The sequence below is a fragment of the Salvelinus namaycush genome, chromosome 8 (genome assembly GCF_016432855.1).
Source record: "Salvelinus namaycush isolate Seneca chromosome 8, SaNama_1.0, whole genome shotgun sequence".
Lineage (NCBI taxonomy): Eukaryota > Metazoa > Chordata > Actinopteri > Salmoniformes > Salmonidae > Salvelinus > Salvelinus namaycush.
Genome location: NC_052314.1, coordinates 19,419,498 through 19,442,778, shown reverse-complemented (window position 1 = coordinate 19,442,778; position 23,281 = coordinate 19,419,498). Strand labels below are relative to the sequence as shown.

Sequence of the window (23,281 nt, the reverse complement as noted above, 5' to 3'; positions counted from 1 at the left end):
ACGAGCCTTACCCAGCTGTGGCCAGGAGAGCATTCCCTCCCCTCTGCCAAGGCGGCTAATGGCAGCGAGAGAGCAAAGCAGAGGGAGCTCCTGTCCTCATCAGCTCAGTCCAATAGCCCCGTGGCAGAGGGCTGGGCTGCTTAATACTAGGCTCATTGCACAGCTATGGTTGAACTGGTAAATTCTGTTTATGTAGTGAAAATGTATTATTGGTCCACATGGGGAATGTCTGTCTCATTACTCCTTCTGGCTTGTAAATTATTGTCAGGTTGTTGCAGATAGTAAAAGTGGCACATCTATGAAAACCTGAAGGTGATTATACAGTAATTTGATTATTTCACTGTACACTTCCAGATTATGTTGATTTCAGTTTGTGTTCCCTCTCTGTCTCTGTCAGCCGACTCTAGAGATCAACCACCATGCAGGGAAGTCCCTGGACAGCTTCTGTAAGTGGCAGAAATCCATCCAGAACCGGAATGGCAACGGGAATGCCATCCCAGACAACGGCATCGCTCACCACGACACTGCCGTGCTCATCACCAGGTCAGCACTCACAGCACCGGAACATTCTTAGTGATTCAGTGAGATAAGCATGCACAACTCAGACTTTCACATAAGTCTTTCATTGACCTCAATGGGAGACTTGCGCAAGAATTCGAGATAAGTGCACAGATCTCAAGACAGAATACTGCTCTTAGTACCAAAAGGCACAAGCTAGCATTGTCAATGCACATAATTAAACCCTCTCTAGCCTAATTCCTTAACGATCCACTATTGAGTCAATTGGAAAAGATAATAAGTCTCCCATTGCTCAATTTATTCTTCTTTGGATTAGGGTTTTAGTAAGAACTGACTCCATATTCTGCCCTCTGAGTTCACTGGCTCCTTCTCTTGCCCCATGGCCTCTCATTTTTGCCAAGTGTGCATTTGTGTCTGGTCCTGTCTGGAGTGACGAAACCTAGGCTGTTCTGCTCAACTGAGCATCTGGAGGGAGAACGCTGTGGAGAGGGAGGGAGAAAGAACGAAAGAGGTAGTGAGAGAAAGAGAGAGAGAGAGAGAGAGAGAAGGAAGGAATCAGAGTACAGCTGCCTTGAATCTGACAGCCCTGAGCCGGGCCAAGGAAGCAAAGTATAGTTTCAGAAATAGTGAGGCGCTCTATTTAGGGGGAAAACAGCAACAGCAGTAACACAATACTGTAGAGAGATACAACAGAGCACCATTCACTGAAAAACGCTGCTCTGCCCATGCATGGGCCCCTGTTCCTACTCGCTTGTATTCTCTTTTCTTGGAGTGCCTTGGGATGTTTGATCTGTGAAAATAGGTTATTTATATGAAAGCTATTATCAAAGAGGGATTGAAAATGTCCAGAGGACACTGCAGTAACCATCCTTTAATTTCCTGCCATTGTTCAGACCGTATCAGTCACTTATCAAATCTGTTGTGTGTCCATAAGTGCCTCTGAGAGAGAGAGGTAGAGAGAAAGAGAGGGGGAAATGGGAGAGAGAGATGAGAAAGAGAGGGAGGGAGAGACAAAGAGAGAGAGTACAGAGAGAGAAGAGAGGAGAGAAAGAGTGGATGTCTGTGTGCATGCGTGTGTGTGAGAGAGAGTCTGTGTGTGTGATTACGTGTGTGAATGCTTTTTGCTCAATGTATGTTTAAGTGTGAGTACCTGTCAGGGTGTGGAAGCACTGACTGCCAGAGTATTAATTTGAGTAAATGGCCTGGTTTATTTTCCTTGCTGTTCCCAGGTACGACATCTGCATCTACAAGAACAAGCCATGTGGAACTCTAGGTAGGACATCTGGTCAAACCTGCCCCCGCCCAGCCCAGGACAGGGCTAACCCTGGTTACACACACTGCACACAGGCCGCTTGTTGGGAAGCACTGAGCTTCAGTGACAGACTATATATAATCTAGAGCAGCCAGGGGAGGGGATGTGACTCAGAAAACTGCCCTCATTCTCACTTCGCACTCCCTCACTATTAAGTACTTAACTACCGTATCTCTGCTGCAGCTGACTGACCAGCATGACTGACTAGCACAGTCTTAAGGCGTCCGCATGCTTCCCAGCCAAAACAGTTCGGTAGAGTTCGTGCATATATTATAACGACATTTAGTGACGTTTTTGTTCGTTTTGGACTTCGATTAGTTTTTTTTTGGTTGTGCAGGCACATACATTTTATTCTGGAGGCATGCCAAAGTTTTCAGCCGAAGTCTACGCCCCTTCGTCAGTGATTCGTCAATAAAGTATTTGTTGTCATGCAACGAGAGACGACTCGTTTTCATGCACATTTTCTTTATTGAAAAATACTGCACTGAACATCTTAGATGTAAAATTGCGCAGCTAAGATCACTTCGACAAAAACGTCAAAGTTAATGACAGATTTCTTGAGTTATCTTAGATTAATTCAGACTTTTTTAACAGACAAACAATACTATTGCCGTTTTTTTCTCGTTTTTCAAGCGAAGGTCTTTTAAAGGAGTATGCGAGCGCACTCGTTCTGTTCGGCTAGTCGAGTTCAGCTAGCAGCCAGCCGAACTAAAGCATGCTGACGCCTTTAGAGTGACATGTAGATGCAGAATCTAGGTTTTTAGGTGTTGGTTAAGTTTATATAGATATATAAAGGTAACTGCCAAAATAAAGGAAACACTTGAGTAACTGAGGGATTCATAGTAGATTGAAAGCAGGTGCTTCCACCCAAGTGTAGTTCCTGAGTTAATTAAGTAATTAACATCCCATCATGCTTAGGGTCAAGTATAAAAATGCCCAGTTGCCCATTATTTTCACTACCATGGCTACAAGTATATATATATATATACACTGCTCAAAAAAATAAAGGGAACACTTAAACAACACAATGTAACTCCAAGTCAATCACACTTCTGTGAAATCAAACTGTCCACTTAGGAAGCAACACTGATTGACAATAAATTTCACATGCTGTTGTGCAAATGGAATAGACAAAAGGTGGAAATTATAGGCAATTAGCAAGACACTCCCAATAAAGGAGTGATTCTGCAGGTGGTGACCACAGACCACTTCTCAGTTCCTATGCTTCCTGGCTGATGTTTTGGTCACTTTTGAATGCTGGCGGTGCTCTCACTCTAGTGGTAGCATGAGACGGAGTCTACAACCCACACAAGTGGCTCAGATAGTGCAGCTCATCCAGGATGGCACATCAATGCGAGCTGTGGCAAGAAGGTTTGCTGTGTCTGTCATTGTAGTGTCCAGAGCATGGAGGCGCTACCAGGAGACAGGCCAGTACATCAGGAGACGTGGAGGAGGCCGTAGGAGGGCAACAACCCAGCAGCAGGACCGCTACCTCCGCCTTTGTGCAAGGAGGAGCACTACCAGAGCCCTGCAAAATGACCTCCAGCAGGCCACAAATGTGCATGTGTCAGCATATGGTCTCACAAGGGCTCTGAGGATCTCATCTCGGTACCTAATGGGAGTCAGGCTACCTCTGGCGAGCACATGGAGGGCTGTGCGGCCCCACAAAGAAATGCCACCCCACACCATGACTGACCCACCGCCAAACCGGTCATGCTGGAGGATGGTGCAGGCAGCAGAACGTTCTCCACGGCATCTCCAGACTCTGTCACGTCTGTCACATGTGCTCATGTGCTCAGTGTGAACCTGCTCTCATCTGTGAAGAGCACAGGGTGCCAGTGGCGAATTTGCCAATCTTGGTGTTCTCTGGCAAATGCCAAACGTCCTGCACGGTGTTGGGCTGTAAGCACAACCCCCACCTGTGGACGTCGAGCCCTCATACCACCCTCGTGGAGTCTGTTTCTGACCGTTTGAGCAGACACATGCACATTTGGGGCCTGCTGGAGGTCATTTTGCAGGGCTCTGGTAGTGCTCCTCCTTGCACAAAGGCGGAGGTAGCGGTCCTGCTGCTGGGTTGTTGCCCTCCTACGGCCTCCTCCACGTCTCCTGATGTACTGGCTTGTCTCCTGGTAGCGCCTCCATGCTCTGGACACTACGCTGACAGACACAGCAAACCTTCTTGCCTCAGCTCGCATTGATGTGCCATCCTGGATGAGCTGCACTACCTGAGCCACTTGTGTGGGTTGTAGACTCCGTCTCATGCTACCACTAGAGTGAAAGCACCGCCAGCATTCAAAAGTGACCAAAACATCACCCAGGAAGCATAGGAACTGAGAAGTGGTCTGTGGTCACCACCTGCAAAACCACTCCTTTATTGGGGGTGTCTTGCTAATTGCCTATAATTTCCACCTGTTGTCTATTCCATTTGCACAACAGCATGTGAAATGTATTGTCAATCAGTGTTGCTTCCTAAGTGGACAGTTTGATTTCACAGAAGTGTGATTGACTTGGAGTTACATTGTGTTGTTTAAGTGTTCCCTTTATTTTTTTGAGCAGTGTATATATATATATATATATATATATGTGTCAGTCAGTTACCAGTTCTCAACCCAATTGAACACTTATGGGAGATTCTGGAGTGGCCCCTGAGACAGCGTTTTCCACCACCATCAACGAAACACCAAGAAGGGTGTCGCATCCCTCCAATAGAGTTCCAGACACTTGTAGAATGCCAAGGCACATTGAAGTTGTTCTGGTGGCACAATGCCCTATTACACTACATGACCAAAGGTATGTGGACACCTGCTCTTTGAACATTTCATTCCAAAATCATGGCCATTAATATGGAGTTGGTCCCCCCTTTGCTGCTATACCAGCCTCCACTCTTCTGGGAAGGCTTTCCACTAGATGTTGGAACATTGCTGCGGGGACTTGCTTCCATTCAGCCACGAGCATTAGTGAGGTCGGGCACTGATATTGGGCGATTAGGCCTGGCTCGCAGTCGGCGTTCCAATTCATCCCAAAGGTGTTCAATGGGGTTGAGGTCAGGGCTCTGTGCAGGCCAGTCAAGTTCTTCCACACCGATCTCGAGGTCGGGCAGGTAGCGTTCTCCTGGCATCCGCCAAACACAGATTCGTCCGTCGGACTGCCAGATGGTGAAGCGTGATTCATCACTCCAGAGATTGCGTTTCCACTGCTCCAGAGTCCAATGGCGGCGAGCTTTACACCACTCCAGCCGACGCTTGGCATTGTGCATGGTGATCTTAGGCTTTTGTGTGACTGCTCGGCCATGGAAGCCCATTTCATTAAGCTCCCGACGAACAGTTCTTGTGCTGACGTTGTTTCCAGAGGCAGTTTGGAACTCGGTAGTGAGCGTTGCAACTGAGGACAAACAATTTTAAGCGTTATTCGCTTCAGCACTTGGCGGTTCCATTCTGTGAGCTTGTGTGGCTTGCCACTTCGCCACTTCACAATAACAGCACTTACAGTTGACTGGGGCAGCTCTAGCACGGCAGAAATTTGACGAACTGACTTGTTGGAAAGGTGGCATCCTATGACGGTGCCACGTTGAGTCACTGAGCTCTTCAATAAGGCCATTCTACTGCCAATGTTTGTCTATGGAGATTGCATGGCTGTGTGCTCGATGTTATACACCTGCCAACAACGGGTGTGGCTGAAATAGCCGAATCCACTAATTTGAAGGGGGTCCATATGCTTTTGTATATATAGTGTAAGACACTTTATGTTGTTGTTTCCTTTATTTTGTCAGTTACCTGTGTATGTTATGTGTTAGCATGTAACTGTATGTATTTTGACATTTGCGTAATCTCTGTATGCATGAATGTGAATGGACATGTATGGCTATGCTAGTGACAGTATTGTGTGTCTCTCTGTTCCAGGTCTAGCACCAGTGGGAGGGATGTGTGAGCCAGAGAGGAGCTGCAGCATCAACGAGGACATCGGCCTGGCCACAGCATTCACCATCGCCCATGAAATAGGACACACGTAAGGAGCTCGCCCACATCACCTATATTACCCTTTTTCTGACCACGGGACCTGACCAGGAAAATCATCAGAGCCCCAGTTCTAGCCTTTGTCACAGTCATCATAAACACACCTTTGAAACACACACCCTTTGGCGTTAGGCTCTGTTTCTGCTTTATGGACCTGCACTGTTTCAACAGACCACTCTTTCACTGGTGTTACCTGTGACCCCACACAGGAGACCCTGCCCCTGTCCCTGGCTTCTGGTCCTGGCTTCTGGCCCTGCCTTTCTTCCCTTACACCCCCCTGCACCCTTCCCTTACCCAAGCCCCCCTGTCCTGGGCTGACCTGAGCTAAACTTATCCAAAGCCCAACCTCCTAGTGAGATTGCTGTTAGATTAGAGCCGTACCAGAGGGAGAAGTTACGTAACTACCTCCATGAGTAATTTCCATCAATTGAGAACGTGTTAATAACTTTATATTTTCTTTCAGTCATGTGCTATTTATAACAAGTGGAACAAGTTACGAGTGTGGCCGGTACAGTATTTCATTCTGGGCCTACCACAGTGCCTGGCAGTAGGCATTTCTTTTGTACCTTCCCTCCAAGACACTTTGTTTTACTTGCTGGCCTGGCATACCAGCCGATCTGCCTCTGCCTCACTTACTCATGCATACATATTTATCTAGGTGTATGCCTGAGTAACATCAGACATGCTCCACTGGACATTTCCAAGCCTCTTCATTGCCTGCCATTAAAGAGGATTCTGATGTTTTCCTTTCGAAAGCCATTACTTGGTATCATTTTTGAAAATCCACTATTTTTGCAATGTAATTGAGTGTGCCATTTACCTACGTGTGCACACAGGCTTCAGAGGTATTTTCACAGGTGGCAAACCCATTGGTGCTCCCCCCTAATGGCTAGTCCAGGTACCTTTGAACTGGATGGGGTGCTTATACCCTGGGGCTGTCTAGACGGCGGGCCTTGTCTTTAACTGTGTGTGTGTGTGTGTGTGTGTGTGTGTGTGTGTGTGTGTGTGTGTGTGTGTGTGTGTGTGTGTGTGAAAGCAGAGCACAGAGATACTTTGCTGTCTGTTAAATCTGCACAGAGCTCATGGTGTTAATACGAGTTTAACGGAGATGATATATGAGTATAAAAACTTGCCTTTTGCTAAATACCAATACCCCAATATTTCACACTTACTCAGTTAACCAGGTGATATATCAACACAGTACCATCTCTCTCTCCTTGCAGGTTTGGGATGAACCATGACGGAGTGGGCAACGCCTGTGGCTCCCGCAGTCAGGAGACAGCCAAGCTGATGGCTGCACACATCACCATGAAGACCAACCCTTTTGTCTGGTCTGCCTGCAGCCGAGACTACATCACCAACTTCCTGGAGTGAGTGTACAGCTGTCACTGTCAATACACAGGACATACAGTACAACAAAGTGGAAGCATAAGGAGTTATAAAGTTGATCATGAGTTTATTGTGGGGTAGATTAACTGGGTGCATTCCAAGTGAGGTGACGTCCATCTTTGTTGGTTTTGGAGCTCTTTTTCAGTGTCTTCTCCTGTTTGTATCCCTGTAGCTCAGGCATGGGTTCCTGCCTCAACAACGTCCCCCCCAAGCAGGAGTTTGTGTACCCCACCACGGCCCCCGGCCAGGCCTACGATGCAGACGAGCAGTGCCGCTTCCAATATGGAGTGAAGTCTCGGCAGTGTAAATACGGGGTACCTAATCACCTTCCTCATCTTCCTCCTCCTCGAACTCGCTTGATAAGGCTGTATGGTCATTTTTACCAGGCAGATACATTCAGTACTGTATGTGTGGCCCGTGTAGGAATTAAACTCCCAACTCTGGTGTTGCAAGCGCCATGCTCCAATCAACTGTCTGATCCACTAGTACCATGTGCAGATTGTCCTCTGGCATATCTCTGGCTCTCTGCCCACCCTGATCAGGGCAGCATGATGGCAGACGGAGTAGCCACTGGATTTTGACTGATATTTATTTGTCTCCCAGCTAGAGTTTTTTTTCCCCCTTTTGTTATCCAGTCCCACAGGATTTTGTCCCCATGTGTTAAGAATTTATGAAGAAGTCTTGTGCTACCTTTATTTTATTAGACAGTCTATTTTATTGGCCCGACAGCTGAGTGAACGGACATCTGGAACAAAATAGCACTTTATAGTGTCATTATCATTGATACTATGTAGTCAGAGCATATGTATACAATAAAATACAACGCCATAAGTCTTAAATACATTAGGACCACAGAGACCAGAGGTAGTTGAACCAACCTGGTGCCGTCTGCTCCGTGTCAGTGGGCCCTCCTGGCTGGGCTCATCAGGGCCTGTTGTCTCTATATGAGCTGAAATGGACGCACTCTGACAGCTCTCTGTGCCTGCAGGAAGTCTGTAGCGAGCTGTGGTGCATGAGCAAGAGCAACCGCTGCATCACCAGCAGCATACCCGCCGCCGAAGGAACCATTTGTCAAACCAATACCATAGAGAAAGGGGTAAGCACTGGGATGTTCCATTACCAGCAGAAATGGGGGTGTTTGGTGTGCAAATGTCAATTTGAAATTTCAGTACTTCCACAGCTTGTCCCTCCCCTGTGTGTGTATTTTAGTGGTGCTATAAGAGGTTGTGTGTGGTCTACGGGACGTGGCCAGAGGGGGTGGACGGCGGCTGGGGTCTCTGGACTCCCTGGGAAGAGTGCAGCCGTACCTGTGGGGGAGGAGTGTCCTCCTCCATCCGCCACTGTGACAGCCCCAGGTGAGTGGTGCTGCAGATGGAGGGTGATGTGGATCTCAACTCTGTCTGTAGGGATTTGCCATTTGATTCCCAGCCACTGTACGACTGTAAAGTCATAGGATTGTATCTGGCTGGCTCTTCCTAACTTCGAAGCACAACTGTTTGTTGAGGATGAGAGATATCAGTCTACCGCAAATCATTTTAACACCCCACTATAATCACCTACGTGCGACAATGACAGCCGTAATAAAGTCTTAACACAGATAGTGGCAAACTGACTTCTCTCTGGTGTTTCTACTGAGGAGTTTGATTGGCTTGGATAGCTAACTAATAAAAAGACAGACTGTTTGAGATTGAAACAGGGTGGTAGAGCCCGGCCAGCCAGGCGGGAGGAGAATAGAAGCCAGTGTCATTGGGGAGTTATTGTTAAATTGCACTCAGATGTGTTTCGCCTTTGCTTTTCTGGTTCCAGGCCAACCATTGGTGGAAAGTATTGTCTGGGAGAGAGGAAGCGCTTCAGATCATGCAATATTGACGTGAGTGGTGGAGCAGAGCGAAGCAGCAGCTCTCTCTGAAAGGCCTACAGTACCATCACATACTCATCCTGGCCAGGCCCAGCTCTCAACTCAGATCTACAGCTCTCGGACTGACCTAATTAACCGCAGCCTGCCCAGCCCCGAACTGAAGCCCTCACTTTGTGTGTGTGTGTATATATGTGGTGGAGTGTGGAGGCTACTGTGAGTTCAGTCTTACTGTAAATGACTGCTGGCAGCGAGAGAGACAAGGGAGGGGATACAGTGGGGGCCTGAGATTTGACTGACATACAGCTGTTCTGTGCCGCTCTGTGTGTCTGTTTTAGGAGTGCCCTGCAGGCTCTCAGGATTTCCGGGAGATTCAGTGCTCCGACTTCGACAACGTTACTTTCCGGGGGAAATTCTACACCTGGAAACCCTACAGGGGAGGTGGGTACAGTATGTGTGTGTACCCCCTCCACAGCAGGCTGTGTTACATCATTACAGAGGTGTAACGAAAACGTCTATAGATATGGAGAGAGCTGATATTAGAGCAGACACACCTGGAGTTTCCAGATAGAGAACAGAGCAGCAGCAGATGGAGGGAGGGAGCTGAGCAGCAGCTGATGGAGGGAGGGAGCTGAGCAGCAGCTGATGGAGGGAGGGAGCTGAGCAGCAGCTGATGGAGGGAGGGAGCTGAGCAGCAGCTGATGGAGGGAGGGAGGGAGCTGAGCAGCAGAGTACTGCCAGACAGTGGGCCCAGAAAGGGAAGAGGGGAGAGCAGAAAAGAAGAGGGGAAAGCTGAAGAAAGTTTACTGTCTGGCTCCCATATGCTTGTTCTGGAAAGTCTATCCCCAGCTGGAATTCCTGTGCTTGATGAGCGCTGCACTGGACGCAAAAGATAAATACTTTCGACGACATAACTGCCTTTAATCTACCAGTCCAATAACATAATGGCTTACAGAGAGGCCCTCTCCAACTCCAGGCAACAAGTGCTTCTTTCATCAAGTCAGCTGATTTTACAATGGAAATCCCTTGCAACTGTTAAAATACTAGCTGTGCCATGGTCTGCCCTGCGTTAGGTCCAGATCCCACATCCCAGCCCCCTTCTCTCTCCTCACTCACTCACTCCTTCACTCCCCATTCCTCTTTCTTTCTCCGTCTCTATCCTGCTTTCTTCCCCCTCTCTTGCTCATTTCCTCTTTCCTTCTCTCTGTCCTGTACTCAGACACCTCTAGCAAGCCGTCGGGCTTGGCTCAGACAGCCAAGGACAGTTCATTAAATAAAGTGTGCAGCGTTTTAGCAGTCATATTTGTTTTTTGAGGCATGAGCCATTCACATTGTTGCACTCAGTCCAACAACCTTCGCAGGCAGCCTTCCTCCAGCAGGCCCCCCAAGTCAGTCAGTCAGCCCGCATCCATCCATCCAGCATCCAAACCTGTTTCGCTTCAGACTGGAAGCAGGCATGCCAAAGCACAGCACCATGGGAGTTAGAGTTTTCCATCATCCCACCACGTTATCGTCCGCTAGCCTCGCAGGCAGCACATAGTGTACCTGTATCTAGAGTGCCATCACAAAGTCAACTTTTCAAACAGTGGAACTAGCTGGAAAGGGGTATATTTGGCTAGTGCACAGCCATGGCAGTATTAGATTACTTGTTAAGGCCCATAAAGTGATATGTTAGTGCACGGCTGCTCACCCAGTCTGCAGGGGGGTTGTGGTGGGCTATGACACCCTGGCTGAGAGAGGCTTCCTGGGAGACTTAGTGGAAAGTCTGCTTCCTGGTCCTTCCAGGTCCTGGTTGTGACTGCCAGTTGTTTAGGGCATGATTAGCACTTTATTCCTGCTCTCACATGACCAGAGCCTGGCCAGGTTATAATGCTGACCAAAGGATGGTGAGTAAAGTGAGACCATGTGTGTGGTTCTGTTGTGTTGCATTGTATGTGTGTGTATGTGGGAGCAGGTGTGCTGGTGTGTTTCCGTGCTGAGACATTGATTGGCCTTGTCAGCCAGTAAGAGAGCTCAGTGTGGTCGCTGGCATGCTCAGTAATGTGGCAGAAATGAGAGCACCTGTCAGTGCACAAATAACCCCGCCCCCAGTCCCCCCTCTCTCTTTCTCTCCTCCCTCTCTTTCCTCTCTCTCTTTCTCCTCTCTCCCTCTCTTTCTCCTCCCTCTCTCTCTCCTGTCTCTCTCTCTTTCCTCTCTCCCTGTCAGTTTTTGTGCTAGTCTGCATGATAACCACGTTCCGCTTTCTCAAGGAATCTGCTGAGAGATGCACTATTTCTGTTAGCACCCTCTGTTTTTTTGTTGTGAGCTTTTGTGTGGTTGTGGGTGGGGGGGACTTAATCACATTCAGCTGCTTGTTCTCTTGATGTTAGCAATCCAAACTGTGCTCTCCTCCCTCTAGACCCCCTCTACCTCCCCCTCTGCTTTTGGCACCCGAGTCCTTACAGCTGTGGGAGAACAAATTAACTGCTTCGAACATAAAACCCAAAGCTCATTAAAATACCATGCGTGGCCATCAGACACATTAGAGCAGCCTGTGGGGTTTCTCAGTAATGAAGGTGAACGGCTGGATTCATTGTATTGTGCTTCACCCAAAATTTTGTGTTGCCGTTAATGTTGCTAACACGACACGGCAGCAGAGCAGCATACAAACACATGTTTGAGCAATGAAATGATGTGGGAAACAGTGTGTGAACTATATAAATGGCTGAGTTTAGTGTTGTCTCTGCTGGCTGCTGCAGATGGGATCATATAGGGGACCTCCACAGCTGCTTCTCTGGTCAACTCAAGCTAGCTCTTATTTTTTCTTTACCCTCCTTTTTCTCCCCAATTTCACTCTTGTCTCATCACTGCAACTCCCCAACTGGCTCGGGAGAGGTGAAGGTAGAGTTGTGCATCCCCCGAAACATGACCTGCCTAACCGCGCTCCTTAACACCCGCCAGCTTAACCCGGAAGCCAGCCGCACCTATGTGTCAGAGGAAACGCCATTTAACTGGCAACCGGGGTCAGCCTGCAGGCACTCGGCCTGCCACAAGGAGTCGCTAGAGCGCGATGAGCCAAGTAAAGCCCCACCCTCCCCTAACCTGGATGACGCTGGGCCAATTGTGCGCCGTCCTATGGGACTCCCGGCCACGGCATGTTATGGCTCAGCCCGGGAATGAACCCAAGTCTATAGTAAGGCTTCAGACCGCTGAGCCACTCAGGAGGCCCTCAAACTAGCTCTTTATCTGGCTATGTGTTGTTTACATGACACCTAATGAAATGTACAGCTCTTAATAATCTCTGACTTATTTCTTATGGTATTGTCAAGTCCTTGCCAAAACACATGGGCTCTTGTCAAGATCTTTTTGTAATGGCTTAGATATTGGACTGACAGACGTAAGGTTGCGGGTTCAAGTCCCACTTGGGCTTACCTCAGAAATCTAAATTGAATGAGGGATCTGTTGGTGTTTGCCTGTATGGATTTATTGTCTCATGTTCCTCTTCTCTGTGCTGATCTGTTGACCAGGTGGAGTGAAGTCCTGCTCTCTGAACTGCCTGGCGGAGGGATATAACTTCTACACAGAGCGTGCTCCGGCTGTGGTGGACGGGACGCCATGTCGAGACGACTCTCTGGATGTCTGTGTGAACGGGGAGTGCAAGGTGAGACTGTTCTGTCCTTTCTATCCCTCATTTATCTCCCTCTTTTCCTCCCTCCCATCCTCCTACTCGTCTTGATGAATAGTAAATCCATTTGAATTCAATCACTTTTTGACAGTGCCCCTTTTGATTTGAACGAAACCTTCCATACATATTTGCTCATTGTAGAAGTGGTCAGAAAGTGACTTTTCATACCTGAATGCCAAAACAATCAGGAGATAAAGGTTGTCAAAGACACATTTTGCATACCCCACCATCCTTGCCTTCATCACTGGAAAAGATCAACGGTTGAGATTGATATCATTTAAAGCTTGCAAACAGTGTTGTCAAACTATTTTATAATTGCTGGAAATAAATGTTATTTAATACAAATTTGGTTATTTTTTTACCTTTTAACGTCAATTGTCTAATGTGTAATTATCTAATGTTCGCATATGTTGTAGCTTAGACCCTATTTTACATTATCTACGTTCTTTGTGTCATGTTTTGGCTGATAAATTTACATTGACATTTGTCATTTAACAGACTCTTATCCAGAGCGACTTACAGTAAAGTGCGTTCAACTCAAGATAGCTAGGTGGGACAACCACTTACACAACCACTATCTCAGTCATAATAAGTACATTTTTCTTCAATAAAGTAAAGTCAGCTACACATTCAAGGGTTTTTCTTTATTTTTACTGTTTTCTACATTGTAGAATAATAGTGAAGACATCAAAACTATAAAATAACACATACGGGAAAAAATAAATATATATATTTCACCTTTATTTAAGTTAACCAGGTAGGCCAGTTGAGAACAAGTTCTCATTTACAACTGCGACCTGGCCAAGATAAAGCAAAGCAGTGCGACACGAACACAGTTACACATGGAATAAACAAACGTAGAGTCAATAACACAATAGAAAAGTCTATATACAGTGTGTGCAAATGAAGTAAGATTAGGGAGGTAAGGCTATAGTGGCGAAATAATTACAATTTAGCAATTAAACACTGGCGTGATAGATGTGCAGAAGATGAATTTGCAAGTAGAGATACTGGGGTGCAAAGGAGGAAAAATAAACACTATGGGGATGAGGTAGTTGGGTCATGTGTTAAACAAATCAAAATACATTTTATATTTTATATTCTTCAAAGTAGCCACCCTTTGCCTTGATGACAGCATTGCACACTCTTGGCAATCTCTCAACCAGCTCAATTAACAGGTGTGCCTTGCTAATTTGTGGAATTTTTGCCCCAAACTTGAAAATCACACGCCGCCTATGTAGACTACATCGGTTGTAAAGCGGATTAATGTGCTTCATTTTAAGAATTGAGCAATAAATATAGCAGCATGAGAAAGCTGGGATCCTCTTATAAATAGCGGCCAGTCAAAACTCTTGTTTTCACACACGATTTGCCTACCACCCTAATAGGTCCACAGACGACGTAATCGCAATCACACTGCACACTGCCCTAACCCATTTGGACTAGAGGAATACCTGTGTAAGAAGGCTGTTCATTGACTACAGCTCAGCATTTAACACCATAGTACCCTCAACTCGTCATTAAGCTCGAGACCCTGGGTCTCGACCCCGCCCTGTGCAACTGGGTCCTGGACTTTCTGACGGGACGCCCCCAGGTGGTGAGGGTAGGAAACAACATCTTCACCCCGCTGATCCTCAACACTAGGGCCCAACAAGGGTGCGTTCTCAGCCCTCTCCTGTACTCCCTGTTCACCCATGATTGCGTGGCCATGCACGCCTCCAACTCAATCAAGTTTGCAGATGACACTACAGTGGTAGGCTTGATTACCAACAACGACGAGACTGCCTACAGGGAGGAGGTGAGGGCCCTCGGAGTGTGGTGGCAGGAAATTAACCTCACACTCAACGTCAACAAAACAAAGGAGATGATTGTGGAGTTCAGGAAACAGCAGAGGGAACACCCCCCTATCCACATCGACGGGACAGTAGTGGAGGAGATGGAAAGTTATAAGTTCCTCGGGGTACACATCACGGACAAACTGAAATGGTCCACCCACACAGACAGCGTGGTGAAGGCGCAACAGTGCCTCTTAAACCTCAGGAGGCTGAAGAAATTTGGCTTGTCACCAAAAACAAACTTTTACAGATGCACAATCGAGAGCATCCTGTCGGGCTGTATCACCGCCTGGTACGGCAACTGCTCCGCCCACAACCGTAAGGCTCTCCAGAGGGTAGTGAGGTCTGCACAACGCATCATTGGGGGCAAACTACCTGCCCTCCAGGACACCTACACCACCCGATGTCACAGGAAGGCCATAAAGATCATCAAGGACAACAACCACCCGAACCACTGCCTGTTCACCACGCTATCATCCAGAAGGCGAGGTCAGTACAGGTGCATCAAAGCTGGGACCGAGAGACTGAAAAACAGCTATCTCAAGGTAAACAGCCATCACTAACATTGAGTGGCTGCTGCCAACATACTGACTAAAATCTCTAGCCACTTAATAATAAAAAATTGGATGTAATAAATGTATCACTAGTCACTTTAAGCAATGCCACTTTATATAATGTTAACATACCCTACATTACTCATCTCATATGTATATGCTGTACTCTATAACATCTACTTGCCTATGCCGTTCGGCCATCGCTCATCCATATATTTATATGTACATATTCTTAATAATTCCTTTACACTTGTGTGTGTGTGTGTATAAGGTAGTTGTTGTGAAATTGTTAGATTACTTGTTAGATATTACTGCATGGTCGGAACTAGAAGCACAAGCATTTCACTACACTCGCATTAACATCTGCTAACCATGTGTATGTGACCAATAAAATTTGATTTGATTTGTAAGGGCTTATAAGAATATGTTTGACTAGGTTCTGTAGGCTATTTGGCCACTTTAGTTGTGATACAAACTTTGTCAAAACATATAGGTCTATGGGCTAGGCTATATGATGTGTGCCACTATGATTTGAAAAAGTAGCACAAAGGCATGCGCTTATTCTTGCCATAGAGTGCACTCGCTGGGCATCAGTGATAATAAGTGATAACATTAGTGATAATACATCATTCACAAGTGATAATATTGTCACCCATCAGACTGTTCTCAATTTAATAATGTCTTTACATATACATGTGAAATTAGTTTTGATTGGACCATTATCATGCACCTGTCAAAAACATACATTTCAACCTATGCACTTAAATAGCAAATGGAGGGTGCTTTTCCCGCAGTTACTTTTCATGCCAGCCAGGTAGGCTACTCCTGTTGTAAAGCAATGTGCTTAATATTTGGAAAGTTGAGAAATAAATATACTAGACCTAGCATATAGAAACCTGATGGGATCCTCCTGTTTTTATACTGTTTTCTCAAGCCTATACAAATGTTGCGCAACATGAACTCATGGGCTCTCATGAAGTGTTTGATTAGATTTTCGATTACATTTGCATTGATGTCAGAGTGATTAGAGGAACAACAAAGGGAGGCCATGCATGACTTAAACGTAAAAAGGAATACATTTATTAAACTAAATAATAAATACAAAACGTAACATAAGCTGTGGACGTCTGTAGGATCAGTAGTGTATGCAGTGTGTGGATGAGTGGAGAGGGCATTGTCTGGTGAAAATAGACCAAAAAAACTAAAGGTGGACAAAGCCAGCATGCCAGTCAGGGAAGAGAGTGTTGGCTGATGTGGCCACCCTTTATAGCCTGCAGGCCCAGACTTCTGCGTCTAAGTGCTTGCGCCTCAGGAGAAACACGGTAGAAGCGCTGCATTATTGGCTAAGCATCTCCAACATCAACATCATGCTCAATGAGATGAGTACGAGAGGGCGTATCAGACAACAGTGCAGAATAACTTTCAATGAATTCAACCAACTCAGCACGTTTACCGTGTTGTATGGTGAAACCAGACCAGAAAACCAAAAGGTGGTGGAAGCCAGCCTGCCAGTCAGGGAAGAGAGAGAGTGTTGGCTGATGTGGCCACCCTTTATAGTCTGCAGGCCAAACCTGCCCAGGTGTGCCATATCAGCTGACAATCCTCCCAGCTCTGCCCACTGGCCTCCTGCAACAACAGACTACCAAACAGGAGATTCCAGCAGAGTGGGAGACACCCCCCCCCCCTTAAGAATGGTGTTCCACCACAAACCTAAAACAGAAACAACCCTCCCTCTCCCACCTCAGCAACCTCTGATCCTAAGGAGCATTTTAAGAGGTAGAGAAAGAGAGACAGAGTCGGGGAAACAAGAGGGGGACAGGAGAGGACAGGCAAGTTGCCCAAAACAATAACAAAGAACTATGGCATGAGAGCGTGGGACAAGGCATCAGCAAGGACATTTTCATTGCCCTTAATATGGCGAATGTCCAAACTGTACGGCTGCAAAAACAGCGCCCACCTCATACGCCTCTGATTAGGGTTCTGCAAGGTCCGCAGAAACGTCAAGGGATTATGATCTGTGTACACCATGAGAGAGGTGCCACCTGAACCAACAAACACATCTAAATTTTGGAGAGCCCAAATAAACGCAAGTGGTTCCTTCTCTAACACAGAATAATTGAGCTGGTACGAGTTAAACTTCTTAGAGAAGTAACTAATTGGACGGTCCACCCCTTGGACATCTGCCTGCAACAGAACAGCGCCAACTCCTACATTACTAGAATCTACATGGAGTATGAACGGATCATTCAAACAAGGGGCAACAAGCACTGGGGAAGAGCACAAGTGTCTTTACATTCTCAAACGCAGCTTGACATCTGTCTGACCAAATATACTTCACCTGAGCCTTAAAACCTCTTGAAGCTAGGGGGCAGAATTTTTATGTTTGGAAAAATAACGTTCCCATTGTAAGCTGCCTATTTCTCAGGTCCAGATGCTAGAATATGCATATAATTGACAGAGTAGGATAGAAAACACTCTAAAGTTTCCAAAATTGTCCAAATATTGTCTGTGAGTATAACAGAACTGATTTTGCAGGCGAAAACCTGAGAAAATCCAACCCGGACGTGACTTCTATTTTGAAAAATCCCTGTTCCATTGCCTGCCTATCCTCCATTTAAAGGGATATCAACCAGATTCCTTTTCCTGTGGCTTCCTCAGGGTGTGAACAGTCTTTAGACATAGTTTCAAGCTTTTATTTTGAAAAATTAGCGCGATTTATCAAAACGCGTCAGTGGATAGACGGATGTCCCTCCATTAGTTCTTGCGCGCGACACTGGATGCTCGACATTCTCTTTCTCTCCAGTATTGAATAGTTTACAGTCCGGTTGAAATATTATCGATTATTGATGTTAAAAACAACCTGAGGTTTGATTATTAAAAACGTTTGACATGTTTCTACGACCTTTACGGATACTATATGGAATTTTCGTTAAGCCTTGATCGCTTGCCTAAGGCTGTGGAATACTGAACATAACGCGCCAAACAAATGGAGGTATTTTGATATAAAAAAAAATCTTTATTGAACAAAAGGAACATTTGTGTAACTGGGAGTCTCGTTAGTGCAAACATCCGAAGATCATCAAAGGTAAGCGATTAATTTTATTGCTTTTCTGGCTTTCGTGACCAATTTACATGGCTGCTAGGTGTTCATAATGTTTTGTCTAGTGATCGATAAACTCACAAACGTTTGGATTGCTTTCGCTGTAAAGCATATTTTCAAAATCTGACACGATAGGTGGATTAACAACGAGGTAAACTGTGTTTTGGTATATTTCACTTGTGACTTCATGAAAATAAATATTTTTAGTATTTGTTTTTAATTTGGCGCTCTGCAATTCAGCGGTTGTTTACGAAAATGATCCCGCTAAAGGGATCCGTGCGTCAAGAAGTTTTTAAGCAAGTCTGTCAGGGGTGCTACTACTGAGTTGAAGTTCTTACAGAAGCTTTGAAAATAACCAACCATACCGAGAAAGCGCATAAGCTCCTTCTTAGTCATGGGAGGCGGACACTGCTCAATAGCTTCAACTTTGGCGAGCACTGGGCGAACCACACCCTGACCGACCACTTTTCCCAGATAAGTGACCGTTGCCTTAGCAAACTCACATTTGGCCAGATTACCTGTCAAACGCGCCCAAGCCAACCTATCAAACAATGCTTGAATATGTTGGACATGCTGAGACCAGGTGTCACTATAAATGACCACTTCTTCCAAGTACACCGCACATCCATCCAGACCAGAGACAACACGGTTCATGAGACGCTGAAATGTTGCAGGTGCATTACGCAAACCAAAAGCCATAACTATATAAGAATACAGTCCGGACGTTGTGATGAAAGCACAAATCTTCCTTGCTCTAGGAGACAAGGGGACCTGCCAGTACCCTTTTAGAAGATCAAACTTGCTCACAAATTTTGCAGAATCCACTTGATCAACCCAATCCTCCATACGAGGAAGAGGAAAGGAATCAGGCTTCGTAATGTTAACTTTAAGATAGTTTGTGCATGGCCTAAAATATGCATCAGGCTTCTTGACTAACAGACAAGGGGAAGCCCAACTGGAACAAGAATATTAAGCAATATCGTTATCCAACATGTACTTGACTTCTGCGTCTAAGTACTTGCGCCTGTCAAGAGAAACACGGTAGAAGTGCTGCTTTATTGGCTAAGCATCGCCGACATCAACATCATGCTCAATGAGATGAGTACGAGTATGTCAACAGTGCAGAATAACTTTCAATGAGTTCAATTAACTCAGCACGTTTACCATTTACCGTGTTGTATGGTGAAACCAGACCAGAAAACCAAAAGGTGGTGGAAGCCAGCCTGCCAGTCAGGGAAGAGAGAGAGTGTTGGCTGATGTGGCCACCCTTTATAGTCTGCAGGCCAAACCTGCCCAGGTGTGCCATATCAGCTGACAATCCTCCCAGCTCTGCCCACTGGCCTCCTGCAACAACAGACTACCAAACAGGAGATCCCAGCAGACAGAGTGGGAGGGACGTCACAAGCATGAACCTGCAGGAGCGAGTCACTGCTTTGATATTTGCAGAGAACAGCAGGATGTTGTCCAGGGTCACACCAAGGTTCTTTACACTCTGGGAGGGTGACACCATGGAGTTGTCAACCGTGATGGAGAGGTCTTGGAGTGGGCAGGCCTTCCATGGGAGGAAGAGCAGCTCTGTCTTGTTGAGCTTGAAGTGGTGGGCCGACATCCAAGCTGAGACATCTGCCAGGCACGCAGAGATGTGTGTCGCCAGCTGGGTGTCAGAAGGGGAGACGGAGAAAAGTAGTTGAGTATCATCCGCATAGCAATAATAGGAGAGACCATGTGAGGATATGACCGAGCCGAGTGACTTGGTGCATAGAGAGAAGAGGAGAGGGCCTAGAACCGTACCCTGGGGGACACCAATAGTGAGAGTACGTGGTGCAGGTTATCGGTCGGCCGGACGTCACTAGTCGCAGGATTAGTGAGGTCATAGGATGCAGAACGGGAGGATAGTAGGGTCGAAGAGGCAGAATCAGGAGACAGGAGGGAGAAAGATTTAGCAGAAGGGAGAGATAATAGGATAGAAGAAGAGAGTAGTGGGAGAGAAAGCGAAGATTGTGATGGTATATTACCATTTTGGGTAGGGACTGAGTGGTTGGAGGAGAGGGAGACAAAGGAAACAAAGTGGTGATCAGAGAGCTGAAGGGGGGTTGCCGTGAGATTAGTAGACAAACAGCCTCTTGTAAAGATGAGGTCAAGCGTAGTGCCTGCCTTGTGAGTGGGAGGAGACTGGGAAAGGGTGAGGGCAAAAGAGGCAAGGAGGGGAAAGAAACGTTGGGAGGTTGAAGTCGCCCAGTATGAAGAGCAGTGAGCCATTGTCAGGAAATTAGATTATCAAGGTCTCAAGCTCATTGAGGAACTCTCTACGGGGCACCTGGTGGGTGGTAGATGACAGGAACGTTAAGCTTGAGTGGACAAATGACAGTGACAGATAGGGCTGTGCCGGTCATGACATTTTGTCGGCTAGTTATTGTCATGCAAAAGACTGCAAGTCTCATGGTAATTGACCATTTCTAAACAAACTCATTTAGCATCTCCAGGCCCACACACACACACAAGCTGCTGCTGTGTGCCTTTGGAACATGTACATTTTAACAAGTCTAATACATCTATTTAATATACACCATAACAATAAATCCATTATTATTTTAAGTAGGTCTAAAGAAACATTATGATATCAAGAAAATGTATTTCAGATTAACAGAATATGAGTTGGCCTACTGTATGTTATCTGGCTATGCACCATGATATAGGCTGTAGGCTTGTTCATTTAGCAGACAAGATACAGTGGGGCAAAAAAGTATTTAGTCAGCCACCAATTGTGCAAGTTCTCCCACTTAAAAAGATGAGAGAGGCCTGTAATTTTCATCATAGGTACACTTCAACTATGACAGACAAAATGAGAAAAAAAAATCCAGAAAATCACATTGTAGGATTTGTAATGAATTTATTTGCAAATTATGGTGGAAAATAAGTATTTGGTCAATAACAAAAGTTTCTCAATACTTTGTTATATACCCTTTGTTGGCAATGACAGAGGTCAAACGTTTTCTGTAAGTCTTCACAAGGTTTTCACACACTGTTGCTGGTATTTTGGCCCATTCCTCCATGCAGATCTCCTCTAGAGCAGTGATGTTTTGGGGCTGTTGCTGGGCAACACGGACTTTCAACTCCCTCCAAAGATTTTCTATGGGGTTGAGATCTGGAGACTGGCTAGGCCACTCCAGGACCTTGAAATGCTTCTTACGAAGCCACTCCGTTGCCCGGGCGGTGTGTTTGGGATCATTGTCATGCTGAAAGACCCAGCCACGTTTCATCTTCAATGCCCTTGCTGATGGAAGGAGGTTTTCACTCAAAATCTCACGATACATGGCCCCATTCATTCTTTCCTTTACACGGGTCAGTCGTCCTGGTCCCTTTGCAGAAAAACAGCCCCAAAGCATGATGTTTCCACCCCCATGCTTCACAGTAGGTATGGTGTTCTTTGGATGCAACTCAGCATTCTTTGTCCTCCAAACACGACGAGTTGAGTTTTTACCAAAAAGTTATATTTTGGTTTCATCTGACCATATGACATTCTCCCAATCTTCTTCTGGATCATCCAAATGCTCTCTAGCAAACTACTCCCTGGCGGCGTAGTGTGTTACTGATGGTAGGCTTTGTTACTTTTGTCCCAGCTCTCTGCAGGTCATTCACTAGGTCCCCCCGTGTGGTTCTGGGATTTTTGCTCACCGTTCTTGTGATCATTTTGACCCCACGGGGTGAGATCTTACGTGGAGCCCCAGATCGAGGGAGATTATCAGTGGTCTTGTATGTCTTCCATTTCCTAATAATTGCTCCCACAGTTGATTTCTTCAAACCAAGCTGCTTACCTATTGCAGATTCAGTCTTCCCAGCCTGGTGCAGGTCTACAATTTTGTTTCTGGTGTCCTTTGACAGGTCTTTGGTCTTGGCTATAGTGGAGTTTGGAGTGTGACTGTTTGAGGTTGTGGACAGGTGTCTTTTATACTGATAACAAGTTCAAACAGGTGCCATTAATACAGGTAACGAGTGGAGGACAGAGGAGCCTCTTAAAGAAGAAGTTACAGGTCTGTGAGAGCCAGAAATCTTGCTTGTTTGTAGGTGACCAAATACTTATTTTCCACCATAATTTGCAAATAAATTAATAAAAAATCCTACAATGTGATTTTCTGGATTTTTTTTCTTCTCATTTTGTCTGTCATAGTTGAAGTGTACCTATAATGAAAATTACAGGCCTCATCTTTTTAAGTGGGAGAACTTGCACAATTGGTGGCTGACTAAATACTTTTTTGCCCCACTGTATGCTTAAGTCCTGTGTCATTATTTTATATTCAATTGTTTTATAGTAAGAAGAATATAATTGAACTTAAAATAGAAAGGATATTTTTCCCATTCCGGAGCGAGTGCGCATATGAAGGTTGAATGAATGGGGAACGTAAAAGTGATGATTTGAAACGGGTCCTAAAGGCTACGCTAGATTTAGAGTTATTTGGCAACTTTAGTTGTTAATGATACAAACCTTAGAATGACTTAGAAAATCAAAACATACTGTATATGGACTGCATGATGCAAGTAAAGGCTATTAATGATTTCAGAAAATCGCAAAAAAGCTTGAGCTGTGTTCGTTGCCTCAGGCTGCACACACTGTTCTCTAATCAAGTGACCATATTATCACCCATCAGACTATTGTCAATTTAATATTGTCTTTAATAATATGTTGAATTAGTTTGGATTTAGAATGGCCCATTATGAAATGGGCAGGAACAGGAGTAGGAGAAAAAAAGACATGTCATCTGCCTATTAGTTCAGGTAGGCTACTCCGGTCCGGTTATTTAACAGTGCATCAACCACTGTTTGAGGAGCATGCAGCAAGCCTCTCACTGCGTGACAGGTGATATTCCGCCCTGTATGCAGTGGTGGAAAAAGTACCCAATTGCCATACTTAAGTAAAAGTAAAGATACCTTAGTAGAAAATTACTAAAGTGAAAGTCACCCATTAAAATAGTCTAAAAGTATTTGGTTTTAAATATACTTAAGTATCAAAAGTAAATGCTAGAATGTACTTAAGTATCAAA

The 23,281-nt window shown here is 45.6% G+C and overlaps 1 protein-coding gene across 1 annotated transcript in view; it reads left to right on the top strand.

Moving 5' to 3' along the window:
• Positions 1-23,281, top strand: part of LOC120052486 (A disintegrin and metalloproteinase with thrombospondin motifs 10-like) — a 61,680-nt gene that overhangs the window by 22,615 nt on the left and 15,784 nt on the right. The window contains exons 7-16 of the mRNA XM_038999423.1: positions 398-543; positions 1,749-1,792; positions 5,731-5,836; positions 7,068-7,214; positions 7,406-7,547; positions 8,222-8,329; positions 8,443-8,588; positions 9,040-9,103; positions 9,427-9,529; positions 12,596-12,729. Coding sequence (XP_038855351.1) covers positions 398-543; positions 1,749-1,792; positions 5,731-5,836; positions 7,068-7,214; positions 7,406-7,547; positions 8,222-8,329; positions 8,443-8,588; positions 9,040-9,103; positions 9,427-9,529; positions 12,596-12,729 — 1,140 coding nt within the window. The remainder of the gene's footprint in view (positions 1-397; positions 544-1,748; positions 1,793-5,730; positions 5,837-7,067; positions 7,215-7,405; positions 7,548-8,221; positions 8,330-8,442; positions 8,589-9,039; positions 9,104-9,426; positions 9,530-12,595; positions 12,730-23,281) is intronic.